Source organism: Thrips palmi, unplaced genomic scaffold, assembly GCF_012932325.1.
Source record: "Thrips palmi isolate BJ-2018 unplaced genomic scaffold, TpBJ-2018v1 HiC_scaffold_8, whole genome shotgun sequence".
NCBI lineage: Eukaryota > Metazoa > Arthropoda > Insecta > Thysanoptera > Thripidae > Thrips > Thrips palmi.
Window position 1 is genome coordinate 12315879 of NW_023144635.1, and position 27942 is coordinate 12343820.

A 27942-nucleotide genomic window follows, 5' to 3' on the forward strand; every position below is an offset into this window, starting at 1 on the left:
GGGGCGGAGCGGACCGACGCCGTCCCCGGCACTGTCCTGATGCCGGCAGTGGCGACCGCGTGGACCCACGAGTGGAGTGGTGCCCATACCCGAGTCCGGCCATACCCGGTGCGCTCCGGCCCCCTTGTGTTGTGCGTGGCGCTCGACGAGGAGGTCCACGAGGAGGTCCACGAGGAGGTCCACGAGGAGGTCCACGAGGAGGTCCACGAGGAGGTTCACGAGGAGGTCCACGAGGAGGTCCACGAGGAGGTCCACGAGGAGGTCCACGAGGAGGTCCACGAGGAGGTCCACGAGGAGGTCCACGAGGAGGTCCACGAGGAGGTCCACGAGGAGGTCCACGAGGAGGTCCACGAGGAGGTCCACGAGGAGGTCCACGAGGAGGTCCACGAGGAGGTCCACGAGGAGGTCCACGAGGAGGTCCACGAGGAGGTCCACGAGGAGGTCCACGAGGAGGTCCGCAGAGCCCCACGGAGCCCCAGCGACGACCGCCCACCGCGGCCAGTGCGGTGACACGCAGTGACTTGCAGTGCAGTGACGCAGTGACCAGTGCTGTGCTACCATTCATAGTGCACTTTTAGAGTGGCGTCGGGCTGCTGGAAGCAAGCAAGACGTGTTGTTGACCGTGTCGCAGCATCTCCCAGCCATGCCGTCTCCACGTGCATTCGCCATGTAAGTCTTTGGTGTTATCACCTCATCTCTTCATTTTTTGCCCCCCTCTTATGCCGACCCAAAAGAGATTCTGTTCTGTGCGGTAAGCTCCGCGCTAAAAATCAAAAATCAAATTTCAACTCAAAGTTATTGAGTTTATGTTTTATTTTATGGCTCGCGTTCCAGGCCAGAAATTTTTTCTTGCGTCATATTGATAAAGAACTTTAGTGTGCACATTTTGCAGTCCAAATTTCCAAAACGTTTTTTAAGAAACTTAACCGAGATTTTTTTTATTGTTTTCCTTCAAAATTTAATCCTTTTTTATGCTTAGGTTTTATTTTTGTGAGTGCCAAACGCTAAAAAAATGAAACAGTATAATTTTTAAAAAGTTTCCTCTTTAACACGCAACATATATTTGTTTAGCGTGTAGGCAGTCAACACGACGCAATTATATTCACGCAGCAAAATCGCTTCTGACCAGTAGTGAGTGCCTTATAATGGAAGCAAACCATTACCTGCCGTACCGCCGGTTCGGTTCGGTCTATCCACGCGCCAAACTTCCACTCCAGCTAGTACAGTACAGCACACAGAACGCACCGGCTCGAATCATTGGCCATGGCTATGCCTGACCCTGCTCAACCCTGCTGCGCGCGTCCCTGTCTGCTCGCTCGCGGGGGGTAACGCGGAAAAAAATAATCGAGCAATAATGGATTTCTCATTGAACGCGCGCACGCAGGCGCACGCAAAGTTCAATGACGTTTCTTTTTGCGAGGGACGCGGGTCGCGACGCGTGAATCACTGATTCGCGCAATTGGCGTAATGGCGGACTGATTATCCCCGAGGGTCCTGGCGGCTCGTCTCCTGAAGACTGATTCCGAGAGTCGTCTTCGTCGCTCCGTCCCTCTCGGACTTTTACGGGACGCCTCATGAGTGCGAGAGAGACAGAAAACGACTCTCGGAATGAGTGTGCTGGCTGGCGGCGGGTGCGGCGCGGGAACCTGTTGACCCTCACGAGCTCCACGAGCTCCACGATCTACACGTTCTCGGTGCGGCACACGCCGCGTCTTCCGCGTCTTCCGGCACGGCCGTGCACCCCGAGACCGTTGATCCGCACAGTGGGCCAGAAGACCGGCGCAGCGGCCAAAACTCCTGACGCGTTTTGAGCTGCAGAGTCGCAAAACAGGACTCGAAGCGAACGTGTGACCCCACGAATGGATTCCTCGTTCGGAGAGCAATCCATTGGTGGGGTCACACGAACGTGTCGAGTCCTATTTAGCGACTCTGGAGCTCAAAACGCGTCAGGAGTTTTTGCCGCTGCGCCGGACTTCTGGCCCACTGTGATCCGCTTCGCTTGCTCCGCCGCCACCGCCGCTGACTGATTCCGAGAGTCGTTCTCGTCGCTCTGTCTCTCTCGCACCTACACGGGACGCACCATGAGTGCGAGAGAGACGGAGCGAAGAAAACGACGCTTAGAATCAGTCTGCTGGGGCGTTACGTGGTTCAGGGACTCCACGGCGGCGCCGCGGCGCGGCCTTGACCGCGTCCTTGCCAAGGTCGCGGCCCCTCGTCACCTTCACTGCCAATTAGGCTAGCGGGAACCAGGCGGGAACCAACCTGCCTAGAACGGGAGCGTCCTTGGCGGGGCGTCGGCGGCGCGGCCGGCGGCTGGGGGCTGCGTCGCACCGCCGCCACCGCCGACGCGGAGGCAGCCCTGGTTTCCGTTTAGCACCGTCGGCGGCCAGGTGCTGAAAAAGCCGACGCCTTCTTCGGAGTCTGCAGACCGATTCCGAGAGTCGTTTTCGTCGCTGTCTCTCTCCCACCTTCACGAGTCGCCCCACGAGCGCGAGAGAGACAGAGCGACGAAACCGATTCCCTCGGACTCAGCCTGTTGGCACGCGCCTGTTGTTTCTTTTTCGTTTGCACCTTCCCTGCTGCTCGAATCTGGACAGAAATTTAGCCGATGTAGACGCGAGATAGCTGGCGGTCTCCCGGACTCTGGAATAACAAGAAGGCGGTGCGTGGAGCGGCGCGGAACGTGAGGCGAATTTGCAGTGCCGTAGAGGGAAGCACCTCCGCGGAGGGAAGCGCCGCCCAGCTCAATTTGTCTGCTCTGGAAACTTGAAGCGGCGTCCAGGGCGGCCTTCTCGGCAGACTGATTCCAAGAGTCGTTTTCGTTGCTCTGTCTCTCTCGCACTCATGGGGCGTCCCGTATAGGTGCGAGAGAGACAGAGCGCTCGGAATCGGTCTGCAGCCTCCTCGCCGACGATGATGAACGCGGCCGCCGAATTATTGAAGACCGCCGCTGCGCCGGCCGTGACTGTGACCGCCGGGTGCGTGCCGCCACCAGGCTGCCGCGCCAGTCCACGCGAAGGACCGGTTCGCGCGTGGCGTGGCTTGGCGCGGCGTGGCGTGGCGTGGCGTGGCGCGGCGTGGCGTGGCGTGGTTTGCAGTGAGTGCGTGGCGACGCCTGGCCGGCTGGCTAGCCTTGACAAGTGCACTGACCAGGCTCACGCCGCCGTCTTCCTGAGTTCCTTCTTTCCCCGCCTGCATCCGTCGCGTCACCGGGTCGGCCGGGTCGCGCGGCACCGCCCCCTTACAGTGTGCCGACCGCCGGCTTGGATGCCGTCGCACAGTAGGCCAGAAGTCCGGTGGAGGAGGTCTGGGATTTGAGGTCCAGAGTCGCTGAATGGGACCCCAACCGAACGTGTGACCCCTCCAATGGATCGCTCTGCGAACGAGGAATCCATTGGTGGGGTCACACGCTCGGTTCGAGTGTTGTGTAGCGCCTCTGGAGCTCAAAACGCGTCTAGAGTTTTGGTCGACGGCGTCGGTCTCTGGGCCACTGTGCAGCGGCCAGGAACGGGCGGTCCGCCAGTGTGCCGGTCCGCGACGTTGTGTCGCCTTGCATATTTCATCGCATAGCCCGGCGGCGGAATTTGGAGCCGCCGCTTTTCCGCGCACGGCTTCGATGAATTATGCTCAGTACCTCCCTCTCTGTCGCACAGTGGGCCAGAAGACCGGTGGGGGCGGCCAAAATTCAGGACGCGTTTTGAGCTCCAGAGTCGCTAAATGGAGCTCAACCAAACGTGTGACCCCCAACCAGCAACCAGGATGTGTCTTCCAAAAAGTAAATCCATCGGTGGGGTCACACGTTCGGTTCGAGACCCATGTAGCGAGTCTGGTCTGGAGCTCGAAACCCGTCTCAGAAGACAGCTCCGGGACTTGGGGACTTTTTCGCGGAGCAAATGTTTTGAGGCATGTGGGAAAAGGCGTTTCAAGAGGTGCTGCTCAATCAAACCTCCCGACCGATGCCACCGCTGGAGTGGTTTACATAACCGATCGAATCAGCTCAACTTGACTTCTTCTCGCCTTGCTCCGTGAATCATGTTTCAGCCTGAACCCAAGTGAAAAACGACGTGTGCTCTCTCCCCCTCTCCTTCTCGGGCGCCCGAATATCACAGCAAGTACCAGCTGCCGCGGGACAGGCTAAAGCGGTCGAGAGAGGAGCACCGAAAAAAAATCGACAAAGTCGCCCCTCCTCGGCCATTACTTCGTGAACAGATTCGCCAGCTCCCTTCCTCTTTTTTTATTCTTTTCACATCGGTGACATGAGCGACGCGATCACCGGGAAAAGAAGCAAACTTTTCCCGTCGAACAAACTTGAAGAAACACGAAAACAAGTTTTGAGGCAATGCATCCCCGTCCCTGCACGGACGGGACGGGCGGGCCGAGGGATAAAGGGGATGCGGGGAATCAACGCACTGCCGCCGAATCCCGGAGGGTCGCCTCGTCGCTCTGTCTCTCTCGCACCCCCACGGGACGCCGCTTGCGTGCGAGAGAGACAGAGCGGCGCGACGATGCTCCGGAACCAGGCGGCTGGTGAACTTGTTATCAAGATACGGGAGGCTTGACGCCCGGCAGCCGTGCCGTCCGGGGAGTACGCGGCCCGCCTTAGCCCGCCCGGCCCCGCAACCCGCCGTGGCTCCGCAGCGCCCATCACACAGATACGGTAAAGTCGCAAACTAATCTCGTTGGACGAGAAATTTTAATCCCACCTAAGTTGTTGAGCCGGGGAGGAAGAAGGAGGGGGGGGGGCGTAGAGCCCGTGAGGGCAAAAAGGGAGCCGGCTCGCTGGATGGCTGGCTGGATCGACAACACCCACGTCCTTTGTCATTGGAAAGGCGGCCCGGGGCGAGAGGGGGCGGGGAGGGCCTCTCGTTCCTGGAGAGCGGACCCCGCCATCGTTTTTCCCTCTTCTTACCCGGGGCTCTGCAGCGGACCGATTTTGTCGCTCTGTCTCTCTCGCATCTGCACGGGACGCCCCATGAGTGCGAAAGAGACGGAGCGACGAAAACGACTCTCGGAATCAGTCTGCAGGCCTCGCGGCCCCCAGCGGCTCCGGCGCCCCGGAGAAGAGGGCGGTACAGGAGATCAGGCAAGAGAGTGGTCTTCGGATAACGGATGAGCGCCATCACTCAGACGCGCGATCAAAATCAACCCCAATGCTCGCCCGCCCCGCCGCCCCCTCCCCCTGCCCTGCTTCCCCCTTCCCCCTTCCGCCACACTCCTTCAGTTTCCAGAATATTCGCTTCTTGTCGCGTTGTCTGCTGAGCCGTGGGTGGGGAGCAGCTGCACAGTGGGCCAGGGGTCCCCTGGCTGCGGCGGTCAAAATCCCGGACGTTTTTTGAGCTCCAGAATTGCTAAAAATGACTCAAAGCGAACGTGACCCCACCCATGGATTCCTCGTTTGGAGAACAATCCATAGGTGGGGTAGTAACTCTTTCGGTTCAGGTCCTATTTAGTGACTCTGCGCGGAGCTCAAAACGCGTCGGGATTTCGACCGCCGCCACTGGTCTTCTGCACCACTGTGCGCTGCAGAGCCTGCGATCGGGTGGGTAAGGCGGCCGAGCGCTACCCGGCCGGCCTGGCACTCTTTGACTTGCTCACCCGGCCACAGCCGGCCCATACCCAGACCCAGACCCACCCGCTGTTGAGGTGACCGGGTAACGCGCTACCCACCACGGGTGCACAGACCCAGCGTGCCGACGACGGCTCGACCCGAGCCCAGCGCGGCCCGCTGCCGTCGCCGGCGAGGCAGGCGGCAGTCAGCGAGCCGCCAGTCGACACACTGTCTCTCTCGCACTCGTTGGCTGCTTATGGGAGTGAGAGAGCGAGATGCCACTCGCCTGACGCCCGTCAGTCGCTTGGCGCGGCTGTGGTTGGTTTTGCCTCGCCGTCGGCGCTGTGGCTCGTCGATCGGGCGCTGGTCGCCGCCGCTGGCCGCTACGTGTGAGTGAGTGTGTATGTGTGTCAGTCTAGGTCCGGCCGGCCAGCGCCGACTGAACCTGTGCTGGCATGCTGGCACCGGGTAAGAGCGCTCACCCGGCCGGGGACGGCGGGTGAGAACGCGGCAGCTTACCCACCCGATCGCAGGCTCTGGTGCGCTGCTTGTTTTGCTGTTCGTCGCTCGTTGTGTCTGGTAGTCTGATGCGACATGCGCACATGTTGGTCTGTCTCTGCTCCCTTACGGCACACTCCATAAGTCGAGGGGGTAACCACTCGCGTAATACCCTGTACACAAAAACCGTGTATTACGCGTAATACACGTGGTCGTAATACCTTTTTCGGGTCAAATGTGCCAAATTTTTGCATTTTAAGGCCGTAATACACGTGTAATACCTCCGTAATACAGCGTAATACCGAGTAGTCTGTACACGATTTCTTGAAGTGTTTACCCCCTCGCCATAAGTGCGAGTGAGATGGAACGAGGAGTGCGAGCAGCGCGGAATCGGACCACTGTGATGCTGCTGAGTGTTGGGCCTAGGGGCAGGAACAGAGTCTGCACCACCTGCACCGGCAGACTGTTTCCAGAGCAGTTTCCGTTTCTCTGTCTCTCTCGCACCTATACGGTACGCTCCATAAGTGCGAAAGAGACAGAGTGACGAAACCGACTCACGGAATCATTCCACACGGCGGCAGCAGGGGTTTGCATCACGTTTATAAAAGGAATAGTGTTGAGCCAACCATTTGTCTCGCCTGTGTTATTGTTTCATTTTGGACGCGGACCAAAACTTCGGCTTGCCTTGTCGATTGCCAGTCATAACGACTTGTACGAGCGCTGCTCGGGATCTTCTCTTCACACTGGCACACTGGTGACTGCGAGGGGCTTCAAACCGGTCCCACTCCTCGGCGACTGTTGGCCTTGAGGAAACTAAACAAGGCGCTCATGCTAACTTCCTCGCGGCCAAATCTCCGAGTGGCACCCTCATTCACTTTCTCTGTGCGACTCGCAAGTAGTGCGAGTCCGCCTCCGAAAGCTCCGTTGTCTTGATGCGCGGAAAGTGCGCCCCAACTCTGTATGCGGAGTCACATTATGCGAGGCAAAGCCAACGCTTTTCCCTTTTGTCAAGCAGTAGTTAGAGTTTGGCTCACGGCGGCCCCGGCCCCAGCCTCGGCCGGCCTGGACCGCGAGGCAGCGACGCAGCGACGCAGCGACGTAGCCCGCACGCCTGCAGCACTACGTGCACGGTGCTGCTGGGACTCCGTCTCTGCGTCGTGGTTCGTGTCTCCCAAACACTGCAGAGGTACTTCCCCGTCCCTCGGGCACGGAGCCGGGCTGGGCACCGGCCACCTCACAGTGGGCCAGAAGACCGGCCCGGGTGGCCAAACCCGTAGACGCGTTTTGAGCTCCAGAGTCGTTAAATGGGACTCGAACCGAAGGTGTGACCCCACCAATGGGTTCCTCGTTCGGCAAGCAACCCATTGGTGGGGTCACTTGTTCGGATCGAGTCCTATTTAGCGACTGGAGCTCAATCCAACGTCCGGGATTTTGAACGCCTCGTCCTGTCTTCTGGCCCACTGTGCACCCTGCTGGTCCTCCTCTCGCAAATTACCGCTTCTCGCAAGTAGCAGCAGTGGCGGGTCCACAGCCAACCCGAGGGAGGGGTATGAAGAAGTACACTTTATGCCTAACTGTGTGGCAAAGAGAACCTTTTTTGCTTACCTTCCAGGCGGCTATCAAGGGGCCAAGTGGGGGTCAATTGTCCACTGGACCCGGCCCCCCACCCCACCTGGCCCGTCGCCTGGCTCTGCCCCGGCCCGGCACAGTGGGCCAGAAGACCGGTGGAGGCGGCCAAAACTCTAGACGCGTTTTGTGCTCCAGAGTCGCTAAATGGGACTCGAACCGAACGTGTGACCCCACCAATGGATTCCTCGTTCGGAGAGCAATCCATTGGTGGGGTCACACGTTCGATTCAAGTCCCATTTAGCGACTCTGCAGCTCAAAACGCGTCTAGAGGTTTGGCCGCCTCCACCGGTCTTCTGGCCCACTGTGCCCGGTCCGGGCCGGCCGGTGGCCGGTCGGGGCGCCGCCGAAAATTCCCAGTGTGGTCAGCGTACTTTTCCGCGGCACGCGCCGGGCGGCTCCGCAAACCTTCCACGCCAAAATCCTGCCCGCTTGATTGCCGGCCGCGGCGTGGACCCGTGGACCGCATGGCAGGACACGTGCGTGGCGGCCGCCCGCCGCGGCCCACCCGGCTGTAGACTGATTCCGAGAGTCGTTTTCGTCGCTCTGCCTCTCCCGCACTCATGGGGCGTCCCGTAGAGGTGCGAGAGAGCCAGAGCGACGAAAACGACCAAAACGACTCTCGGAATCGGTCTACAGCCGGGCTGTGCCGCTGTGGCCTGTGGTGGAGTAGCACAGCGCGCAGCTCCTTAAACTGATTACGCGAGTCGCCTTTTCATCACTCTGTCCCTCTCGCTCTCATGGGAGTGGAGACAGAGCGATGAAAACGACTCTCGGAATCAGAGTGCTGGTATAGCTTCTCGACGCCGTCGCCGTTTTCCTGGTAGTGTGCCGCGATTCGAGTCCCGCCGTCCAGGGCGGCTTCCGCGCGTACCGCGCCGCCGTAACTTCGACAAGCATTAATAAATTGCAGAGTGCAGGCCGGTGCAGCGCGGTCGCATAGGCTGCGCGGGGGGGGCGGGGCGGGGCGGGGCTGGGCGGGGGGGGCGGGGCGGGCGGGGCGGGCGGGCGGGCGGGGTCACGGCCGCCGCCAGCTCGCGACGACCGCGGCGTCGTCACGCCGTCCGTCCGCGGAAAAGTGGCGGGCTTCGCTTATTCGACGCCTCTCTCCGTGCCTCTCGCACTCGCGGCACTTCCGACGGCGCGCGGAGAGACGGGGCGACGAAAGCGCTGCGTGTCGCTGCGGTCAATGGCGCCAATGCCAGACGGACAATTACGTCGGGAAAACTGAGCGGTGATTTGCCTCTGCAGCAGCAGACTGATGACGAGGTCGTTTTGCGTCTGTCTCTCTCGCACACATAGGGCGTCGTGTGATGCGAGAGAGACAGAGCGACGAACGACTCTCGGTGCGAGCGGGGTAACGGTCCGCGGGCCGGCAAGGCACGCTTTCCTGGAAGAGGCGATGACGGCCTTGTCACACATACGCCCATTACGGTTTAGTTGCCGCGGGAGGCGAAGGTGGAGGGCGAGTTGAAGGTGGAGGTGCCGTTCCAGCCCGCCGTTCGCGGCTTCGCGGCACTGACACTGACACAGCGCCTCGCCGGTCGCGCCGGTCGCGCTGAGTGCCTTTCATCAACGCCGTGCCTTTGTCGCGGCGAGGGAAAGGAACGCGCCAGCGCGACCGAAATGCGGCAATTTCGCGACGTACCTCGTCAACGGCGGCCGTTTCAGCGTCACGCGTGAGGGAAAAAAGTGACGTATTTGCGTTTGAAAATCAAGTCGTCTTATGCATGGCGGCCCCTAAGTCTTACCGTGTGCAGAAATTGGCGCTCTAGTCGCCGGGCCTGCGGTCGCCTGGGAAGGCACCCTTTTCCCGGAAGGGTAACGGCCTGGTCCCTACGCCCTTACCCGGTTATAGTTGCCGCGGGAGGCGAAGGGAGGCGAGTTGAAGGTGGAGGTGCCGTTCCAGCCCGCCGTTCGCGGCTTCGCGCACTGACACTGACACCGACACAGCGCCTCGCGGTCGCGCCGGTCGCGCTGAGTGCCTTCATCAACGCCGTGCCTTTGTCGCGGGGGAAAGGGAAAAGGGAAAGCGCCAGCGCGACCGAAATGCGGCAATTTCGCGACGTACCTCGTCAACGGCGGCCGTTTCAAGCGACACGCGTGAGGGAAAAAAAGTGACGTAATTGCGTTTGAAAATCAAGTCGTTAGAGATGCAAATTTTCCGGAAACTTTCAAAGGGTTGGAAAAAAACCGGAAAAGTTGGAAAAAAACCCAGAAAATTTGGAAAAAAAAAAAAAAATTAGTTTTTAAGCACTATGAACATTAAACCTACCACTTTTGTGCTTTTTTACAACTTTACCTATACTGACAACCCGAGATTAACAACAGCAAGCTCAAAAAACGCACGAGAAGGAGTCATAACAGGGTATAAGTAGTTTGAGTGCACTGAGAATCGTGTTCACAGTAGGGTTAAAGGTATGCTTTTAGCCTACTTTCAGGCGAAATGCCCGACTTTTTGCCTACTTTTCAGGCTGAATCTTTCCAATTTTTCCGAGGCCAGGGAAAAAAACGAAAAAAAACACTGTTTTTTTCCAATGTTTCCGGAAACTTTCCGGGCATTTTCATCCCTACAAGTCGTTTTATGCATGGCGGCCCCTAAGTCTTACCGTTGAGCAGAAATTGGCGCTCTAGTCGCCGGGCCTGCGGTCGCACTGTTGACAGCGCGCCGAAATTCGTCCTGTGGGTAATCCGCCGGGCCCTGCCGTGCCCCGCGGCTAACTCGAAACCGCCATCTCAGCCTCGACGGCGACGCCGCAGCGCCCCGGCCGCGCCGCGACCCCTCCACAAACAATCAACACCCCTATCTGGGACAAAGGCGCTTAATGAAAGGGGGAACTTATTCCCTTAGCTTAGAAAGAAGGGGCCTTCATTACGCCTCGCGTCGCGGCGCGTCGCGGCGTCTTGCCTGCGGCCCCGCTTGGGCCCCGTGACCCAGTCCGGCCGTGACGTCACGCCACTGCCGCCACGCTGACGTGACGCACGCATCGACAGCCCGGCCGCCCGGCCGCCTAGATGCACCACTTTTTTTCGCCTGGCCTGGCGGCTTCCTTCTCGTTCACGGACGGACAAGAGTGCGTCGCACAGTGGGCCAGTAGAACGCGGAAGGCGGCCTATCATTCATCGACGGGTATTGAACGCCAGAGTTGCTAAATGGTGCTGGAATCGAACCTGTGACCCCACCAATGGATTCCTCTCCAAACGAGGAATCCATTGGTGGGGTCACACGTTCGGTTCGAGTCATGTTTAGCGACTCTGGAGCTCAAAACGCGTCTGGAAGCTTGGCCGCCTCCACCAGTCTTCTGGCCCACTGTGCGTGGACGGTCCCTGGCCTGGCCGCCCTGGTCGCCTGGGGCGCCCGCCTTTACAGATGCATGACTTCTTGCGCCTGGCGGCTTCCTTTGCGTTCACGGACAAGAGTGACGCATGCGTCGGGGGCGCTTGCTTGTCATGCAGTAGGCTGATTCCGAGCACACTGTAAACCCAAAGTATGTACGCGCTCGGTACACACATAGAGCACTCGATTAAGCGTAAGCGTGTACTCAGTACACACAGGGCACTTAAGTGTCCTCACGGGGAGGTTGCGTCAGGCGCAGTTTGTTTCTGATCAGACTGCCTGAAAAACACATTGGCGCGTGTTTGTCCAGCGCTAGGTGCGCGTTGCCTGGCGCACGCAGTTAAATCCGTCATTTTTTTCCAGTTTCCTCGCGGAACGCAAACCGCGTGTTGAACACGTTTACTGCCTTCTTCTCGTCGTAAACTAGCGCTCATTCCGGTAGAGCTCGGCCTCCTCTTTACCGCTGGCGGGGCTGGCGGGGCTGGCGGGGCTGGCAGGGCTGGCGGCAACGCCCACTGCCAAGGTCCGCGACGATCGCCACTCGAACAGACGGACGCGCCGCCGCCGCCGACAGTAAATACATTGCACTGGAGTGAATGCTGTCAGGATCTTCGAACAGCAATGCGTGATTTCTGTCTCTACACACAATTTTCATCCACTTAGAGCCAGTGGCGGATCCAGAGGCGGCCTATGGGGGGGAGGCAAATTCGCACTTTTTGCCTACTCTACAAATCGAAGAGTGTACATGGTATGCTCTAACTGGAGCATGCCTGCAAGCACGCTCTAGCTAGCGCATGCCTGCCAGGCATGCACTAACTAGTGCATGCCTGGCATGTACACGCTAACTGAAGCATGCATCTAGTGCATAAGAGATAGGGAGTTGTCTGCATCAGGAAGCGTGTACATGGCATGTATGCGCTAGTAAGTGCATGCTTGGCAGGCATGCGCTAGTTAGAGCGTGCTTGCAGGCATGCTCCAGTTAGAGCATACCATGTACACTCTTCGAATTGTAGAGTACTTACAGAGGCAAAGTCGCACTTTTTGCCTACGTCTCCAGGCGGCTATCTAGGGGCTAGGGGGGGGGGGTGGGGGCAAAAACTCCATCCCCCCTGCATCCGCGCCTGCTTAGAGCTGATAGAGAGAGAGAGGCGGCACGGGCAGCACAACAGTGGTTTTCGCCAAGACTTGTCAGAGAAAACGAGTGCTGAACCACACAGTTTTCGGCCCCAAAATGTGGAGTCGTTTTTTAAAACCTTCTAGGAGTAAACCCCTGGGCCCAAAAAAGGAACGAAATCGTTTTCTTGTCGTGTACTGTACGCCGCGACCGGACTTTTAAAAACAAATTGCCTCTCAGCCACAGCCACCGCAGTGTAAAAATACCCGACTGCGTTGTCTTGGCAGGACTGCATAGCACGGCGGGCATTTTTTATTCCTCCAGGATTCAGCTCCCCCTCCCCTCCCCTTCCTCTCCCTTCCCCCCCAGCGCAACGCTCCACCGCGTCGCGCGGCCCGCGCGGCATCTCAAGCAGCCCAAAAACAGCCAAAAGGGGTGCCGGTGCGACACGGCTCCGTTTTCCGCATGACGCGTCCGGTGACATCATCGCCCCACTCGGGGCGCGAAATGAAAATAAAAGACGCACAGTGGGGCCCGAAGACCGTGGAGGCGGGCCAAAACTCTAGACCGTTTTTAGCTCCAGCGTCGCTAAACAGGACTCGAACCGAACGAAAGACCTCATCAATGGATTCCTCGTTCGGAGAGCAATCCATTGGTGGGATCGCACGTTCGGTTCGAGTCCCATTTACCGTCTCTGGAGCTCAAAACGCGTCTTGAGTTTTGGCCGCCTCCACGGTCGTCTGGCCCACTGTGAGACGGCAAGACGCGTCATTCTGCTTCCTCGCCCCGCCAAGTGCAGGCTGCAGCAGACTGATTCCGAGTGTCGCTCCGTCTCTCTCGCACCCATACGGGACGCCCCATGAGTGCGAGAGAGACAGAGCGACGACAACGACTCTCGGAATCAGTCTGCAGGCTGCCGATTGCTGGCGCGATGCACGGCTTCCGCGCGGCGACAACGATTCGCGGCTGCAATTCAATTAATTAATGCCACGCGATAAAAGAAACCGGGAGCGGTCGCAAAGCTTTCCGTGATCCTCTCGCGTAAAGTCCATCCAACGAAAACAGGTTTTGGAACAACAAGCATTCCGTGTGTGGTTTATTGTTTGCTGCCGAATCGTGGTTCGTGTACGCCCCTGCAACGAGCTGGCAAGCCTTGCGGCCGCAGAGGGAGCCGGCTGCTACTTGAAGAGGGCATGCGGGAAGAACGGAAGCCGGAGGTACCTATGGATGGGGCGCCGCCGCACAGTGGGCCAGAAGACCGGCGGAGCCAAAACTACACTGGTAAAACTAAAGCAGTTGTACGCTTCGTTCAAGCGTACAACTACGCTTCAAGACTGTACGCCCTTCTTCAAGCGTAGAAACTACGCTTCAAGGCAATTCCCCCAAAGGCCTACATTTAGATAGGAAGAAAGGAGCGCATGAACTCTTGTACGCTTGAAGAAGGGCGGCGTGCTGGATGTACGCTTCACGAAGGACGTAAAAGTACGCCTTAGTTTTACCAGTGTAAACGAGTTTTGAGCTCCAGAGTCGCTAAAACAGGAGTCGAACCAAAGGTGTGACTTCATGCGCTCTGAATGAGGAATCCATTGGTGGGGTCACTCGTTCAGTTCGAGTCCCACTAAGCGACTCTGGAGCTGGAATCGCGTCCGGAATTCAGACCGTCTCCACTGGTGTTCTTCTGGCCCACTGTACGTACCCCGGTGCCGGGGTTCCCCGAAAGCACCCACACTCTGTAGGACCTACCCTACAGTGTAGGTGTGCTGAATCGGGAATGATCCTTTTCACGCGCAGCCGCAGAAGTCCTGAAGTTGCGCGGCGGTGCGCAGTGTGCCAGAAGACTGGCACAGGCGGACAAGACAAAACTCTACGCGTGTTTTGAGCTCCAGAGTCGCGAATTGGGACTCGAACCGAACGTGTGACCCAACTACACTCTCAGAACAAATGTCGTTGAATCAACAACAAAATGTTGATTAATTTTTATTAAGAAATGTATTGTTAAAATAACAGGCCGGGTCTATTGTTGATTCAACAACAAGATGCTGTTGATGAAATTATTGCATACACTGGTAACACAAAGGCATAAAAACTCCGCTCGTAAGGGCATTAACAGTCTTTCACGCCCTTGCATTAGGCCATGAGAGCTCCATCGAGCAGTGCGTCTTTTCATCCGCAGTATCTGTCATGTCGATGATCTTTTTTGTTTCTTGACAAACCTTCAAACGACAGCCGAAGGTTGTGACAACATGGTTGTTCAAGTGACGACAATATATTGTTAATATCAAGGAACAAGAATATGTCGTTTATTTAACGACACTGTTTGTTGATTTTCCTCGTCATAACAACATGTGTTGTTGAAATGACAGCAATATTTTGTTAACAGCACGTTTTGTTGGGACCCATGTCGTAGATTCTACGAGACTTTTCTAACAGTGTAATGGATTGCTCTCCGCACGAGGAATCCATTGGTGGGGTCACACGTTCGGTTCGAGTCCTGTTTAGCGACTCTAGAGCTCAAAACGCGTGTAGAGTTTTGGCCGCCTCCGCCGGTCTGGCCCACTGTGCGGTGTTGAGGCAGAAGGCCACATGGTTCAGGCGGGCCACTTATTCACCATTCCTAGCGATCCAGGGATCCGCCGTCGCCCTGCTAGGCTGGGCCAGGCCGGCTAGGCTGGCAAGGCGCGCTCGCTATGCCTCCCACACAATATTGGATGTCGGTGGTTTCGGCCATGGGGTGGCTAACAGCTGTTCGCCCGCCCTCTGCCCGCCCCTTAGTAGTTGGCATCCGATATCCGAACGGGTCCGAACGGTAGCATCGCCGACTAGAAGGCCCCATTATTATCTTGTCAACGTCGCCCTGTCTCTAGTTTGCAAGTTAGTTGGTCCGTAGTATCCAGCGCAGTCGGTGGACCGCCTTGCTCGCTCAAAGGGCCCTGTGCCCCGCACCGGGCTTACCGGGTTATTTAAGCTAGCTTTGGGAAGGTCCACTGTAGGTAGGAGAAAAGTACACTGGTAAATCCGGTAGTACACCCTGAATGTTTTTGTACAAATTTTGTACGAGACATCACAGTCTTTTGTGCACACGAACTTTTCGTACAAATTTGTACGCGATTTCGCACAAAAATGAGGAAATTTGTGCGGTTTTTTGTACAAAATATGTGCGAAATGTTCGTGTGCACAAAAAACTGTGATGTCCCGTACAAAATTGTACACAAAAAATAGTGTGTGTTTAAATCTAAGCCGTGACAATACTCCTTTCGTAAAGCGCAGTCTGAGGAGTACCAGAGTTCACGCGCTCCTCTTGCATGGGGGCACAATTCTTGAAGCGAAGTTAGTACACTTCAAGAGGAACGTAAGGTCTTACAGTGTAGTTCCAATGCTGGACTGAAGCGTAGAACTACGCTTCAGTTTCACTAGACTGAGCTGCCGGCCGGAGCTGCCTGCGGCTGTGAACATGGTCCGTCGTCGGGAAGGCCAGGCAACGCACAGCTACTCAATTCGTGGTCCAACTTGCAGCTCCGTCCTGCAGCATTGCTGCAGTGCAGTGCGTCCCGTGGCAGCGGATGCGACTCCACTGGAAGGGACGGAGTTTGCCAATGGCGGCGCATCACAGTCCGGTATTAGTTTCCAAACGTCACCGACTGAAAGAGCCGCCGCCGGCCGCCACTGTGGACTGATTCCGAGAGCCGTTTTCGTCGCTCTGTCTTTCTCGCACTCATGGGGTGGCCCGCGTACCCTAGACTCCGACGAAGTCCCGGCCCATAGGCCCCGATACGACCCCGACCCGGCCCCGACCCGGCCGAGACCCGGCCCAGACCCGGCCGAGACCCGGCCCAGACCCGGCAAAGACCCGGCCCAGACCCGGCCGAGGGGCCGGGCCGGCCGACACCCGGTCACCCTATAGGGACCCGGCAAAGCCTTGGCCAAGCCCCGGCAGAGTCCACCCGCCCGAGTCCGGCCAAGTCCGGCCACGGTGCAAGAGTGCGCCATCCGAAGAGTGGTCTACCTACACCGTGAGTCCGGACTGTGGCGGGTTCCACCGGCCCCTCGGCCGGGTCTGGGCCGGGTCTATGCCGGGTCTGGGCCGGGTCTCGGCCGGGTCGGGGCCGGGTCGGGGCCGGGTCGGGGCCGGGTCGGGGCCGGGTCGGGGCCGGGTCGGGGTCGTATCGGGGCCTATGGGCCGGGACTTCGTCGGAGTCTAGGGTATAGGTGCGAGAGAGACAGAGCGACGAAAGCGATTCCCGGAGTCAGTCCACAGTGGACGGGGCCACTGCGAGCCGGTGGCGGTGTTTCCTGTTGCCCAGGCCTATGGCCGGTCGTCCGGTGACACTGGAGCAGGAGAGCCAGCGGCCACCGGCCAGCCGAGCAAGGGCCACCCCCTGCCCCCGCTACCTCCCCACGCGAAGCCGAGCCAGAAGCTCTCCGCGCACTGATATTCCAAACGCTATGAGTATAGCACGTATGGTGCAATGCGCTGTGATATCGCACCATACGTCGTGCAATGCCTCAGCCATATTGCACCTTTGGTGCAATGTTTCCCGAGAAGGCCCTATGCTTATGCATGGGAATTGGGAGGCATTGCACTTCATGTGCAATGCTTTTTCATTGCACCAATTGACGCTATACTCATAGCGTTTGGATTCTCAGTGCGGCTTTCTCGCTTTGGTTTTTGTTTCGGGTTCATTTGACCAAACTCCAGCCAGGTTCCTGAAGGCCCACCTCCAGCCCTTCGGCCTGGCCCGCTGCCTGTAGACTGATTCCACACTGCGGGGGGGTCTATCTCTCTCGCACCGGTACGAAGCGCCCCCCGAGAGCGAGAGAGAAACCTACTCGGAATCAGTCCACTGCCCGCGCCGACTACTGTACCTGGTAATACAGTGTACCTGCTGCAGGGTTGCCGGCTGTTGCGTGGCCCACCCTTCGGGGTGGAAGCGGGGATCGCTCCGTGCGCCAGCCCAGCCAGCCTCGTCGCGGCGGTACAGTCGCGCACTGCTGAAACGGACAGCGGACAGCAAAAATGTATTTATAAATCCGCAGACGACCCTCTGGTGTCTCTGCGTGCGAGGGACCGCCCTCTGTTTGTGTTCCTACGTTCCTACCTCTGTTGTCCACCCCGTGCACCCCCCCCCTCTCCACCGCACCCCTTTAGCGCTCCCCTGGGCCTTTTGTTCGTTCAGCAACGGCCATTTTGCACGTCCGGCCCGGCGCTGCGTGGGTGCAGGGCGGCGGGGAGCCAGCGAGGCTGTGTATCGGGGGGAGGGGGTAGCGCGACAGGTTTAGCTTTAGACAGGCTGAATAGCAGTAAGTGGACGCACACACACACACACACACACACACACACACACACCCTAGCACAGACATCCTCACCCTCCCCTTTCCCCACATTCCAACACCGTCTTTCTCACACACACAGAAACAGCGGCACGCGCTCATACACACACTCTTGCACACAAACACGCGCGCGCACACACACACACACGCACACACACACACATACACACACACACACACACACACAGAGGCACACACACACACACACACACACACACACACACACAAACAGAGCCTTTTGGCCGCGGTGGCGGCGTGCCGTCCGGCGGGCAGCAGGTCTGGCCTCAGCCAATATTGGCTCTTTTTGGCTTGCCGACGCTGCGCGGCGCTCGAAACAGCCAACTTTACAAAGGGGATGCCGTGATCAAAGACCCTTGCCACACTTCCGGCCTCGATCTGGACGGGATCAAAGGACAAATCCCGGCAACATAGGGCAGCGCCAACAAAACAACAACAAAGAAAACAAAATGACTGGGAATTTGGAGGCAAACGGGCGGCCATCGGCCAGAATCAATAACATTTCGGTGAACCCAGAAAAAAAAGAGCATTGCGTCGCACAGTGGGCCAGAGGACCGGTGGAGGCGGCCAAAATTCTAGGTGCGTTTTGAGCTCCAGAGTCGCTACATGGGACTCGGACCGAACGTGTGACCCCACCAATCGATTGCTCTTCGAACGAGGAATCCATTGGTGGGGTCACACGTTCAGTGAGTCCCATTTAGCGACTCTGAAACTCAAAACACGTCGAGAAATTTTGGCCGCCTGCACCGGTTTTCTGGCCCACTGCGGGCCGTGTGAAGTACGTAGGTGCACCTGGTGACGAGCGTCTGGTACACTTTTACCTTCTCTCTTCCTCAACTTTTTTTCGTTCTCGCGGCGCGATTCCGCCAAATTAGCGCCTCTTTGTCTCGACTCGGCCGCACCGTCTCGAAGAGTCGCGTGATGACCGTGTCCTTGCGACAGTGCAGTGGTCCGAGAGTCCTTTTCGTCGCTCCGTCTCTCTCGCACTCATGGGGCGTCCCGTGCAGGTGCGAAAAGACAGGGACGAAAACGACTCTCGGAATCAGTCTGCGGGCAGCGACAGTCGGACAGTCACACGCACGGTCAATTCGGACGTGGCGACGACGGACTTCCTTGGTGGAGGGGGAAGTGCGGGTGGTCCGCTAATTAATAGTGGCGCGAACGTTCGAAACGCGGCGCGATCAGAGCAAGAAGCGCCGCGCCGCCAGAGCCAGAGAGCGCTACGATCGATCAAGCTCGTCAAGAGGAAACTGCAGACTGATTCAAAGAGTCAGTTTCGTCGCTCAGTCTGTCTCTCTCGCACCTATACGGAGACAGAGCGACGAAAACGACTCTCGGAATCAGTCTGCAGCAAAACACGCGCCGCGACGGATGTCTGCCGCTCGGCCCGTATTCACGTGTGGCACTGGTTTTTGCCACCACGCCGCGACGTGGAGATAGCAGAATTACCCCTCCTGTTGATTTTACGGTTACTGCCTGCACACCTGCTGCTTGAGTGGCGATTTATGCCCGATTCCATACGTCTCTGTTTGTTTTTGTGAGCAGGGGAGTGAGTGCACCAAGTCGACAGTCGCGCCGCTTCGCGTTGGGGAATTCCTGGCGCCAAATTTGAATTAGCATAAACGCCGTACAATGTCGATCTCGATTAAAGTTAATTGCCCCATAGTGACTTTGTGATATATTTCCTATCCCTTCCATTGTGCTGGAAGAGGCATGTGTGTGTGTGTGTGTGTGTGTGTGGTGTGTGTGCCATGAAAGATTCATGCGGTCCATGAGAGCCGCGGTGCGGCGGTGCAAGGCGCCCGTAATGGGTTCGGCAGCAGACTGATTCCGAGCGTCGCTATCGTCGCTCCGTCTCTCTCGCACCTTTACGGGCCGCTTATGCGTGCGAGAGAGACGGGGCGACGAAAACGACTCTCGGCATCAGTGTACGCAGGGCGGGGCGGGGCGAGCACGGCCAGGGCCGAGGCCAGGGCCTCGAGGTTCATCAAGGCAACAAATCCTTTGGCCGCGTCAGCAGGAAGCCGCGACCGCCGCGCCTCAGGGCTGCAATCGATAGCCGTGTGTGAGACGAGGGCTGTCTCCTTCGCTCTCCGAGGCTGAAGCCCAAGGAGCGTCGCGGAGAGCAGCGAGAGGGACAGAGACGGAGCAGCCAAGCCGCCGCACCGTGCGTGCGCTCTTCATCGGGTAGTCGAGTCGGTAGCAGCTGTGGGACCGCGGGCTGGAAGGGGTTCCACCTTTGTGGCTTACTGGGGCGCCCCGCCAGCCGGGGTTCTTGATTTACTCCCAAAATTTGGAGCCAATTTCAAGCCAATTTCTGTCCGTCTGTCTCTCTACTGCATCATGCATCAATCAAAACCTCAAGAAACAATCACGCCGGCATGCATTTTTGTGACAAAAATTACTCATTGCCTGGCCTCTATTGTACATAAAATCCCCCCGACAAATCATTTTAAAAACTAAAAAATCTCTAGTCTTTCTCTCTCTCTCCCTTTCTCTCCCCCCCCCCCCTCTCTCCTCTCTCCCCTCTCTCTCTCCTCTCCGCAGAGACGTGGGCGGGCGAGGTGTGTAGCGTTGTTGATGCTCCCGAGGGGGTCCACCGGACAGTCAGTCGGCGGCACTCAACGCTCCGCGTCGCTCGCGTCGCTCTGGGGGCCGCGATTTTCCGGGACGGTGAACTGAATGATTGTTTGTTCATGATTCAGCATGAAAAGTCCCTTTTCCGAGCCTCCCAATCGATATACGGGCCCAAACGGGATGCGGGGCGGGCGGGTTTTTTTAGATCCCTCGTGTTCCGGCCGGGCGTGCGGGGCGTGTGTGTGTGTGTGTGTGCGTGTGTTGTGTCTTTGCGTTGTATGTGTGTGAGAGAGAGTGAGAGTGCGTGTGTCTGGGAGAGCATGTGTGTGGTGGCCAGCGGCGGCGGCGTCTCCCCGAAGATGAATACCAAACCCATCATGCCTGGTTTCTGTGTCGCTTTAGTGACTGACCCACACAAACACCATCAACACACCCCAAACAGACACACAAAACCCCCAAAAACCAACACACCCCCGCGATATAGGCGGTGGGGAATCAATATCACCCACGCCCTTGACAGCAATGCCTGTGTGGACCCCCGAGCAGCTTGCGTGCCTCTACGTGCGCGCATGCGTGGTTTTGGGTTTTTAAGTGTGTGTGTGTGTGTGGTGTTTGGTCGCTGTGTGTGGACACAATGGATCTAAAGCACGTGCCCGGTGGCCCGGCCGGCCTGGGCTAGCGAGTGCATCCATTCGACACAGCGGCCGCGCACAGCGCGCAGCGCACCGCCCCGGGGGGCGAGTCCAGCAGACTGATTCCGAGAGTCGTTTTCGTCGCTCCGTCTCTGCCGCACCTACACGGGACGCCCCATGAGTGCGAGAGGGACAGAGCGACGAAAACGGCTCTCGGAATCAGTCTGCCGCGGAGGGCCTCGGCCCCGACCTCGGCGTCCGGCTAGCAGCCAGGGCTGTGGCTGCGCCTTGCCAGGGCCGGACAATGCCGGGCAGTGCGGCGCGCGGCAGCGAGTCTCTTTACTCGCGCTTTCCGCGGTCCCGCTTTTTAAACAAGGACGCGCCGCCGCCGGCAGCACCGGTCCACAACATCGCGGCCGTCACGTCGCGTCGCCGCGTCCTTGTTCGGGAGCAGCCGCACATCGCACCTCTGCGTTTGGGCCTTATCCGTGGTGGCCCGTGACGCTCCTCGAACCGCAGAAATCGACACGGAGAGGTGTCTTTTGCACAGAAAAGTCACCGCGGCGTCCTGTTCTCAGAAGTAGAAGTTCAGGGGTTAGAGATGGTTGGATAAATTTCATTCCCTGTCGTTTTCTGTATAGAGAATCGTGACGGATTCGGCCATGTTGGTTAGGTTAGCATGCTTGCCGCCTGCTGGCCGGGCCGGGCTGGGCCGAGGCTGCCGGGACGGGACGTGTTGGCGAGTCCAGGGCGCCACCAGCGACGCGCGGCGACCGCCCCCCTGGGCCAGGCTGGGCCGGGCTGGGCCAGGCAAACTTTGATCGCCGAAGCGGACATGCCAACATCGCTCCGACCTCCACCTCCCCTTCGTCCCTCGGCATCGCCCACGCCTTGCCCACGCCCCACGCGCTGCGCTCCACGCCGCCAGAGCGCCAGTGTGGCCATATTAGCGCGCGAAATATGACGGGGATGCAGCAGTGTCGCGAGGATTGCGAGCCCCAGCCTGCCTTTCCAGAGGAACAAACACCAGGGATTCGTGGGCGCATCTTGTATGGCGCCAGAAGACTCAAGACGCGTTTTGAACTCCAGAGTCGCTAAACAGGACTCGAACCGAACGTCTGACCCCACCAATGGATTCCTCGTTCGGAGAGCAATCCGTTGGTAGGGTCACATGTTCGGTTCGAGTCCGCTAAATTTAGCTAGTCTGGAGCTCAAAACGCGTCTGGAGTTTTGGCCGCCTCCACCGGTCTTCTGGCCCACTGTGCGAGAATCCCAACCCTCTGAACCGCGTCGTCTTGGTGTTTTCCAGGCTGCTGCTGCTGGTGGCCGCGGCGCGCTGCCAGTCGCCGTCCTTCGAGTACTCGTTCCCGCGCACCCGCACCCCTCTGGAGACGAGGCTGAACCCGACCTGGAGGGCCTCCAACGAGTTCGTGCAGCGCCTGCTCGGCGGCCAGGGCAGCGACCCCCACGCCGCCAGCGTGCTGCGTGTCCGAAAGGTGACCCGCCGTCTGTCTCACTGAACCTCATTTCTTTTCCTTCACCCTTTTCCCGCCTTTTTCTCGGATCCCACGTTTCGCTTCTCGTTTTCTCCTGTACTTGTCGTCTCTGTTTCTCCTGTACTTTTGTCGTCTTGTACTTGTCGTCTCTTTTTGACCGTTACTTGCCGTCTTTCACTTGCCGTCTTGTACTTGCCGTCTCTGTCCTTTACTTGTCGTCTTGTACTTGTCGTCTCTGTCCTTTACTTGTTGTTTTGTACTAGTCGTCGTGTACTTGTGTTGTACTTGTCGTCTCTCTCCTGTACTTGCCGTCTTGTACTTGCCGTCTCTGTCCTTTACTTGTCGTCTTGTACTTGTCGTCTCTGTCCTTTACTTGTCGTCTTGTACTTGTCGTCTCTGTCCTCCTTGTCGTCTTGTACTTGTCGTCTCTCTCCTGTACTTGTCGTCTTGTACTTGCCGTCTCTGTCCTTTACTTGTCTTGTACTTGTCGTCTCTGTCCTTTACTTGTCGTCTTGTACTAGTCGTCTTTGTTTGTCCTTTACTTGTCGTCTCTCACTGAGAAAACCTTAAAAACTATTTTAAGACTTACAAAGGAAAGCAGCTTGATATAACAAGGTTTTTGAGCTACAGCTAACAAAGAAACATACTTAACGCATAAAACGCCCTTTAGGGCTAAAACTCTTTCGCCCTTGCAAGGGCATAATCGTATTAGCCTTTGGGAAGGGCGTATGGTCAAAATTCACATTTTTTTTTGCCCTTGGGCGTAAAGTTTCGCAAAGGGCATAAGCCTTGTTTCACCGTGGTGACAACTTCGGAACAAGAAAAGTCAACCAAGATGTGTGTTCCGCCGAGGTGGTTCGCTGATTGGTGGGCAGCGCCTTGGTCGCGCCGCATAGGCAACTCTTCCCGCAGCAGCGCCGCTTGGGTTGCCTGCAGCCCAGGCGCACGCCGCGCTCGAGTGCGTTTTCACAGGAGCACGCAAAACCTCCCTTTGGCGCTCCAGAGTCGAAAGGGTGGCGAACCAGTAAGCCTGGACATTGCCTACGCAGGCAGAGGTCGGCAACTCTCACGACACTGGACGCAAAAAATGTTCGCCTTCCGCCGCTCCAGCGTGGGGTCACTGCACTGTGCTGGCCCAGCCGCCAGGCGCAACAAGTTCGCGACGCGCGTTTCGCGCCATTTTCCGGAAGGCTTCCCGCGCAAATTACGCGCCGCTAACAAGCGCGCCCTGCTTGTGCCTGAGCAGAACCTGCAGGCGGTGGGCGAGCCGCGCTTCCCCTGCAACGTGTCCGCGGCCCTGGTGCGCTCCGACACACCGCCCACCTCGGTGCACCGGCTGCGGCCCGGCGACGTGGACCTGGTGGCCGCCATGGGGGACTCGCTGACGGCCGGCAACGGCGCCATGGCCCTCAACGTGCTGCAGGTGGCCAACGAGAACCGGGGCATGTCCTGGTCCGGCGGTGAGACCCTGCACACTCTTACAGTGGGCCAGAAGACCGGTGGAGGCGGACAAAACTCTAGACGGTTTTTGAGTTCCAGGGTTGCTAAATGGGACTCGAACCGAACGTCACCCCATCAACGTATTCCTCAATGAACGAAGAACCCATTGGTGGCGTCACACGTTCGATTCGAGGCCCCCTTAGCGACTCTGGAGCTCAAAACGAGTCGAGTTTTGACCGCCTCCGTCGGTCTTTTGGTCCACAGTGCCCCGTGTCGCATTATCGTGTTTGCTTGTCAAAAAGTGCATCCTGTTGACGTCGCTGGCTCTTGCAGGAGGCCAGGGCACGTGGCGCGAGTACCTGACGCTGCCCAACATTCTGAAGGAGTTCAACCCGAACCTGTACGGGTACGCCCTCAAGGACTCCAGGGCCTTCCACCGCGCCTCCAAGTTCAACGTCGCCGAGATCAACTCCATGACCCAGGACCTGCCGTGGCAGGCCGGCAACCTGGTCAAGAGGATGCGCTCCGACCCCAGAGTCAATCTGCAGCAGGACTGGAAGGTAAAAGCTAAACACAAAATTAACATTCTAAAATGTTCAAGGAGGAACAGCTTTCCACATTCACTGCACAAAATTTAACACACTCCACCCACATTTGGGTGGCAAAAACGATTGGCAACATGTGTGGCGAAGACGCCATAATAAGTCTTGCACTCGTACAACCACTGTACACACAGTTCTACAGTTTGTCACCCTTTGGAAATGTTCTTGGATTTGTAAAGTTTGCCTGTTCGACGCTCAGGTGATCACGATGCTCGTCGGCTCCAACGACTTCTGCTCGGACATGTGCTACCGGCGCAGCCCCGAGTCCCTGCCCGACCAGCACCGGCAGGACCTCAAGGAAGCCCTGCGCATCCTCAAGAAGCACCTGCCGCGCACCCTGGTGAACCTGGTGACGCAGCCCGACCTGAGCCGCATCCTGCCCGCCATGAAGAACACCACGCCGTTCTGCGAGCTGCTGCGCCGCGTGGCCTGCTCCTGCCTGTACGGCGAGCCCACCAGGCCGATGCGCGGACGCATGCAGGCCATCATCGAGCGCTACATCCAGGTGGAGCTGGAGATTGTACGTCATTTTGCAAAATCGACTTGGTGAACCCTTTGTGTGTCACGTTCTGTCACTAAACTCACTACTTTGTCTTGCGCAGGGCGAGGACCCCGAGTTCCAGACGGACGACTTCGCCGTCGTGGTGCAGCCCTTCACCCACAAGCTGCATTTTCCCCTCAAGACGGAAAACGCCACAGACTTCACATACATGGCGCCCGACTGCTTCCACTTCAGCCAGCGCGGCTACGCCAGAGGTAAGAGGGCACCTGAGTTGCACTCGCCTGTACAGTGGGCCAGAAGACCGGCAAAGGCGGCAAAAACTCTAGACGCGTTTTGAGCTTCAGAATGGCTAAATGGGACTCGAGTCACACGCGTGACCGCACCCATGGATTTCTCGTTGGGAGAGCAATCCATTTGTGCGGTCACACGTTTAGATAAGTCCCATCGGGCGACTCTGGAGCTCAAAACGCGTCTGCAGTTTTGGCCACTGCCGCTGGTCTCTGGCCAACTGCGCACCTGCGGATTGCACATTTGATGGACAATCCTTCAACTTGAAACAGACGATAAAGGAATCCCATCAATGCAAAACCCTTGGAGAAGATTGAAAACCAGCTTCATCGATTATTCTTTCCCATTCGCAGCGGCCAACGCGCTGTGGAACAACATGATGGAGCCCGTGGGCGAGAAGTCGATGGACTGGTTCAACTCGTTCCAGAGGTTCCTGTGCCCGTCCGAGCAGCACCCCTACATCTACACCAAAGGCAACAGCGCCGCCGGCAAGGACCACCAGCGGTCCACCGGCAACGCCATCACCTCCAGCGAGGCCGCCAAGGCCTGAGAACACCGTGGGGCGCGTGGCAGTAGCGACAGTGGGGGCCTTTCTACCTCGAAAAACATTGGGAGGTCTTTAACACTGCGATAGAGTGGGGGACTTTTACTACTTTGAAAAAGTGTGGGGCCTTTATCAGTGTGATGTCTTTACTACTTTGAAACGGTGTGGGTCCTTTACTACTTTGAAACAGTGTGGGACCTTTACTACTTTGAAACAGTGTGGGACCTTTACTACTTTGAAACGGTGTGGGTCCTTTACTACTTTGACACGGTGTGGGTCCTTTACTACTTTGAAACGGTGTGGGTCCTTTACTACTTTGAAACAGTATGGGAACTTTACTACTTTGAAATAGGGAGGGAACCTTCACTACTTTGAAACAGAGTGGGGTCTTTTACTTTGAAACAGAGGGGACGCCTTACTACTTCGAATGATTGGGAACCTTTACTACGTGCTTCGAAAATGAGGGGCCTTTACTATTTCGAAATAACAATGGAAGGGCCTTCACCTCCCAAAAGTGGGTGGCCTACTTCCAGCCAATGAGAACGTGCCAATGTGTCAACCCCGACAGTATTACCAGGACTCTCGTAGAGTAGACCTATTTTCAGGCTATTCCGTGCCACTCGCGTTGGCACAATGTGATATAGAGCCGCGGCCATGTTAGCGTAATGTGTGAAAGACTGAACTCGGTGAGCGGCGCTCACTATGTAGTAGTGTAAGCTTGCATGCTGTACAGAGAAAAGCTTTGTATTGAATCGAAAAAAAAAACGACAGAAAATGAAAGAAAAGACTGAAGGTGTGTGTGAGAGAAGGAAAGCATGTGTCTTATTTCCGCCCCATCCATCAATCCCCATTCAACCTTGTTCGCGATCCCGCTATCATCATCAACCCAGGACGAGGATGGTCCTGCCGCTACGCCACGCCACGCCGTGCCGCGTTGGCTCGCGATTTGTCCTGGGAGCGCACGCCTCAGTTGGCGGTACTAATTGAATCCGAGGTGCTCTCGTTAGGGCGGAGGCTGCGGCCACCAGGCACGGCGCGGTGCGCCTGCCTCCGAAGGGGAAAGACATCGTATTTCGGGGAAGCGCAAACGAACTCGGTGGCGTTCCGATTCCGGGAAGCAGCGAATACCGGGAATCGGGTAGACGGCGGAGGAAGTTTGCTGCGGACGGGGATGGGGGCGACCGCGGTATTTTCGAACTAACTACCCTTGTGGCTCCACGACCTTGAGAGTGTCGGGAAAGGCGCAGAGCAAAATGATAGTTTGAATCCTAATCATCTCATCTAGGTTTCGTTTATTCGTTTTCAAGAGCAAGGGGACATGCTTACAAAGAGTTTATCTCAGGCGCACTGAGGCGATGAAAATATCACAAAAACACTAGTACGAAGAGGTGAAAGGGTGCCATCACCACTTTCAGTAACACAAATAAACATTTACATCCTACAGTAGGGGTACATTTCGAGAGCGTTGGGTTGGTTTGCAGTCCCTAGCGGGAACATTCTTGCATACTCTTATTTCAAAACTGACACTCTCACGTACGCACTAATACAATGCAAACATTAGCTTTGGACAGAAGGGTACACATTAAACTTCGAAATCTACTTAAGATTATTGTTTCTGTGGCATCGGTATGCCTTTGATCCAACCATCCTAGACTAGTTCTCGAACGCTTTGGAACTGACGCTGTTCGGTTCGCGTTTCAAAGTCGCTCCCGCTTTGAACAGTTCGACGCGGCACTCCAGCAGATGGCGCGGCCGGGCCGAAGGGCGGCGGGCCGCTGCTCCGTCATCCAGGCGAGTGCTCGCTGCGTCGCGGATCTGGAACAAACGGAGACAAACGGCACCATGAAAACGACGAGCGATGCCACTTTTTGTTTCGCCTCTCCGCGTTAGCGCTCAGGCGACTGGCGGAGGAATCTGAAATCTGGAATGCCACGGCAGAGCCAGGTCAATTCACACTGTATGCCCTCTCCGCTTCCCTCCCCCCTCCCTCCGCGCCTCCCATGGCGTCCCAACGAAACTCCAATATCCGCGATGGCGTGTTGCGGAGGCGACCTTTGGCGTGCATTCCCGGCCCGTTCCTGCTTTCCATACCCCGGCCGGCCGGCTGCCCCTTGCTTTCGCTTCACCGGGGGATACGTCCAGATTCTGACACGCCCGCGTGGGCGAACAGGATCCCCGAGAGTCTCAAGTCTCCCGACGACGACGGCAGCGCGAAAAAGGAATACTCTAAAAGTACTAAAAATATAGGTGCAATTAATTTTTTCGCTTGTTTCGGCACGATCCGGCCGCTGTGAAGCAAGAGAGAGAAAAAAGAAACGAAAAACTGGCACGTCGCATAATAATAAGGCAAAAATACGGGCAGGTTGAATGCGACGACGACACGGCCATTTTC

At 57.4% G+C, this 27942-nt stretch overlaps 2 protein-coding genes across 2 annotated transcripts; both read left to right on the forward strand.

The window, feature by feature from the left end:
- Positions 1-39: 39 nt before the first annotated feature.
- LOC117653247 (histidine-rich glycoprotein-like) lies at positions 40-510 on the forward strand. The gene has a single exon (XM_034398806.1). The coding sequence runs from the start codon at positions 40-42 to the stop codon at positions 508-510; it is 471 nt and encodes a 156-aa protein (XP_034254697.1).
- Positions 357-26357, forward strand: LOC117653343 (phospholipase B1, membrane-associated). Its single transcript, XM_034398970.1, has 7 exons — positions 357-669; positions 21988-22174; positions 23421-23634; positions 23948-24174; positions 24416-24736; positions 24819-24972; positions 25360-26357. Exons 1-7 carry the CDS (start codon positions 644-646, stop codon positions 25554-25556), a joined length of 1326 nt encoding a protein of 441 aa, XP_034254861.1. The 5' UTR covers positions 357-643; the 3' UTR covers positions 25557-26357.
- The last annotated feature ends 1585 nt before the right edge of the window (positions 26358-27942 follow it).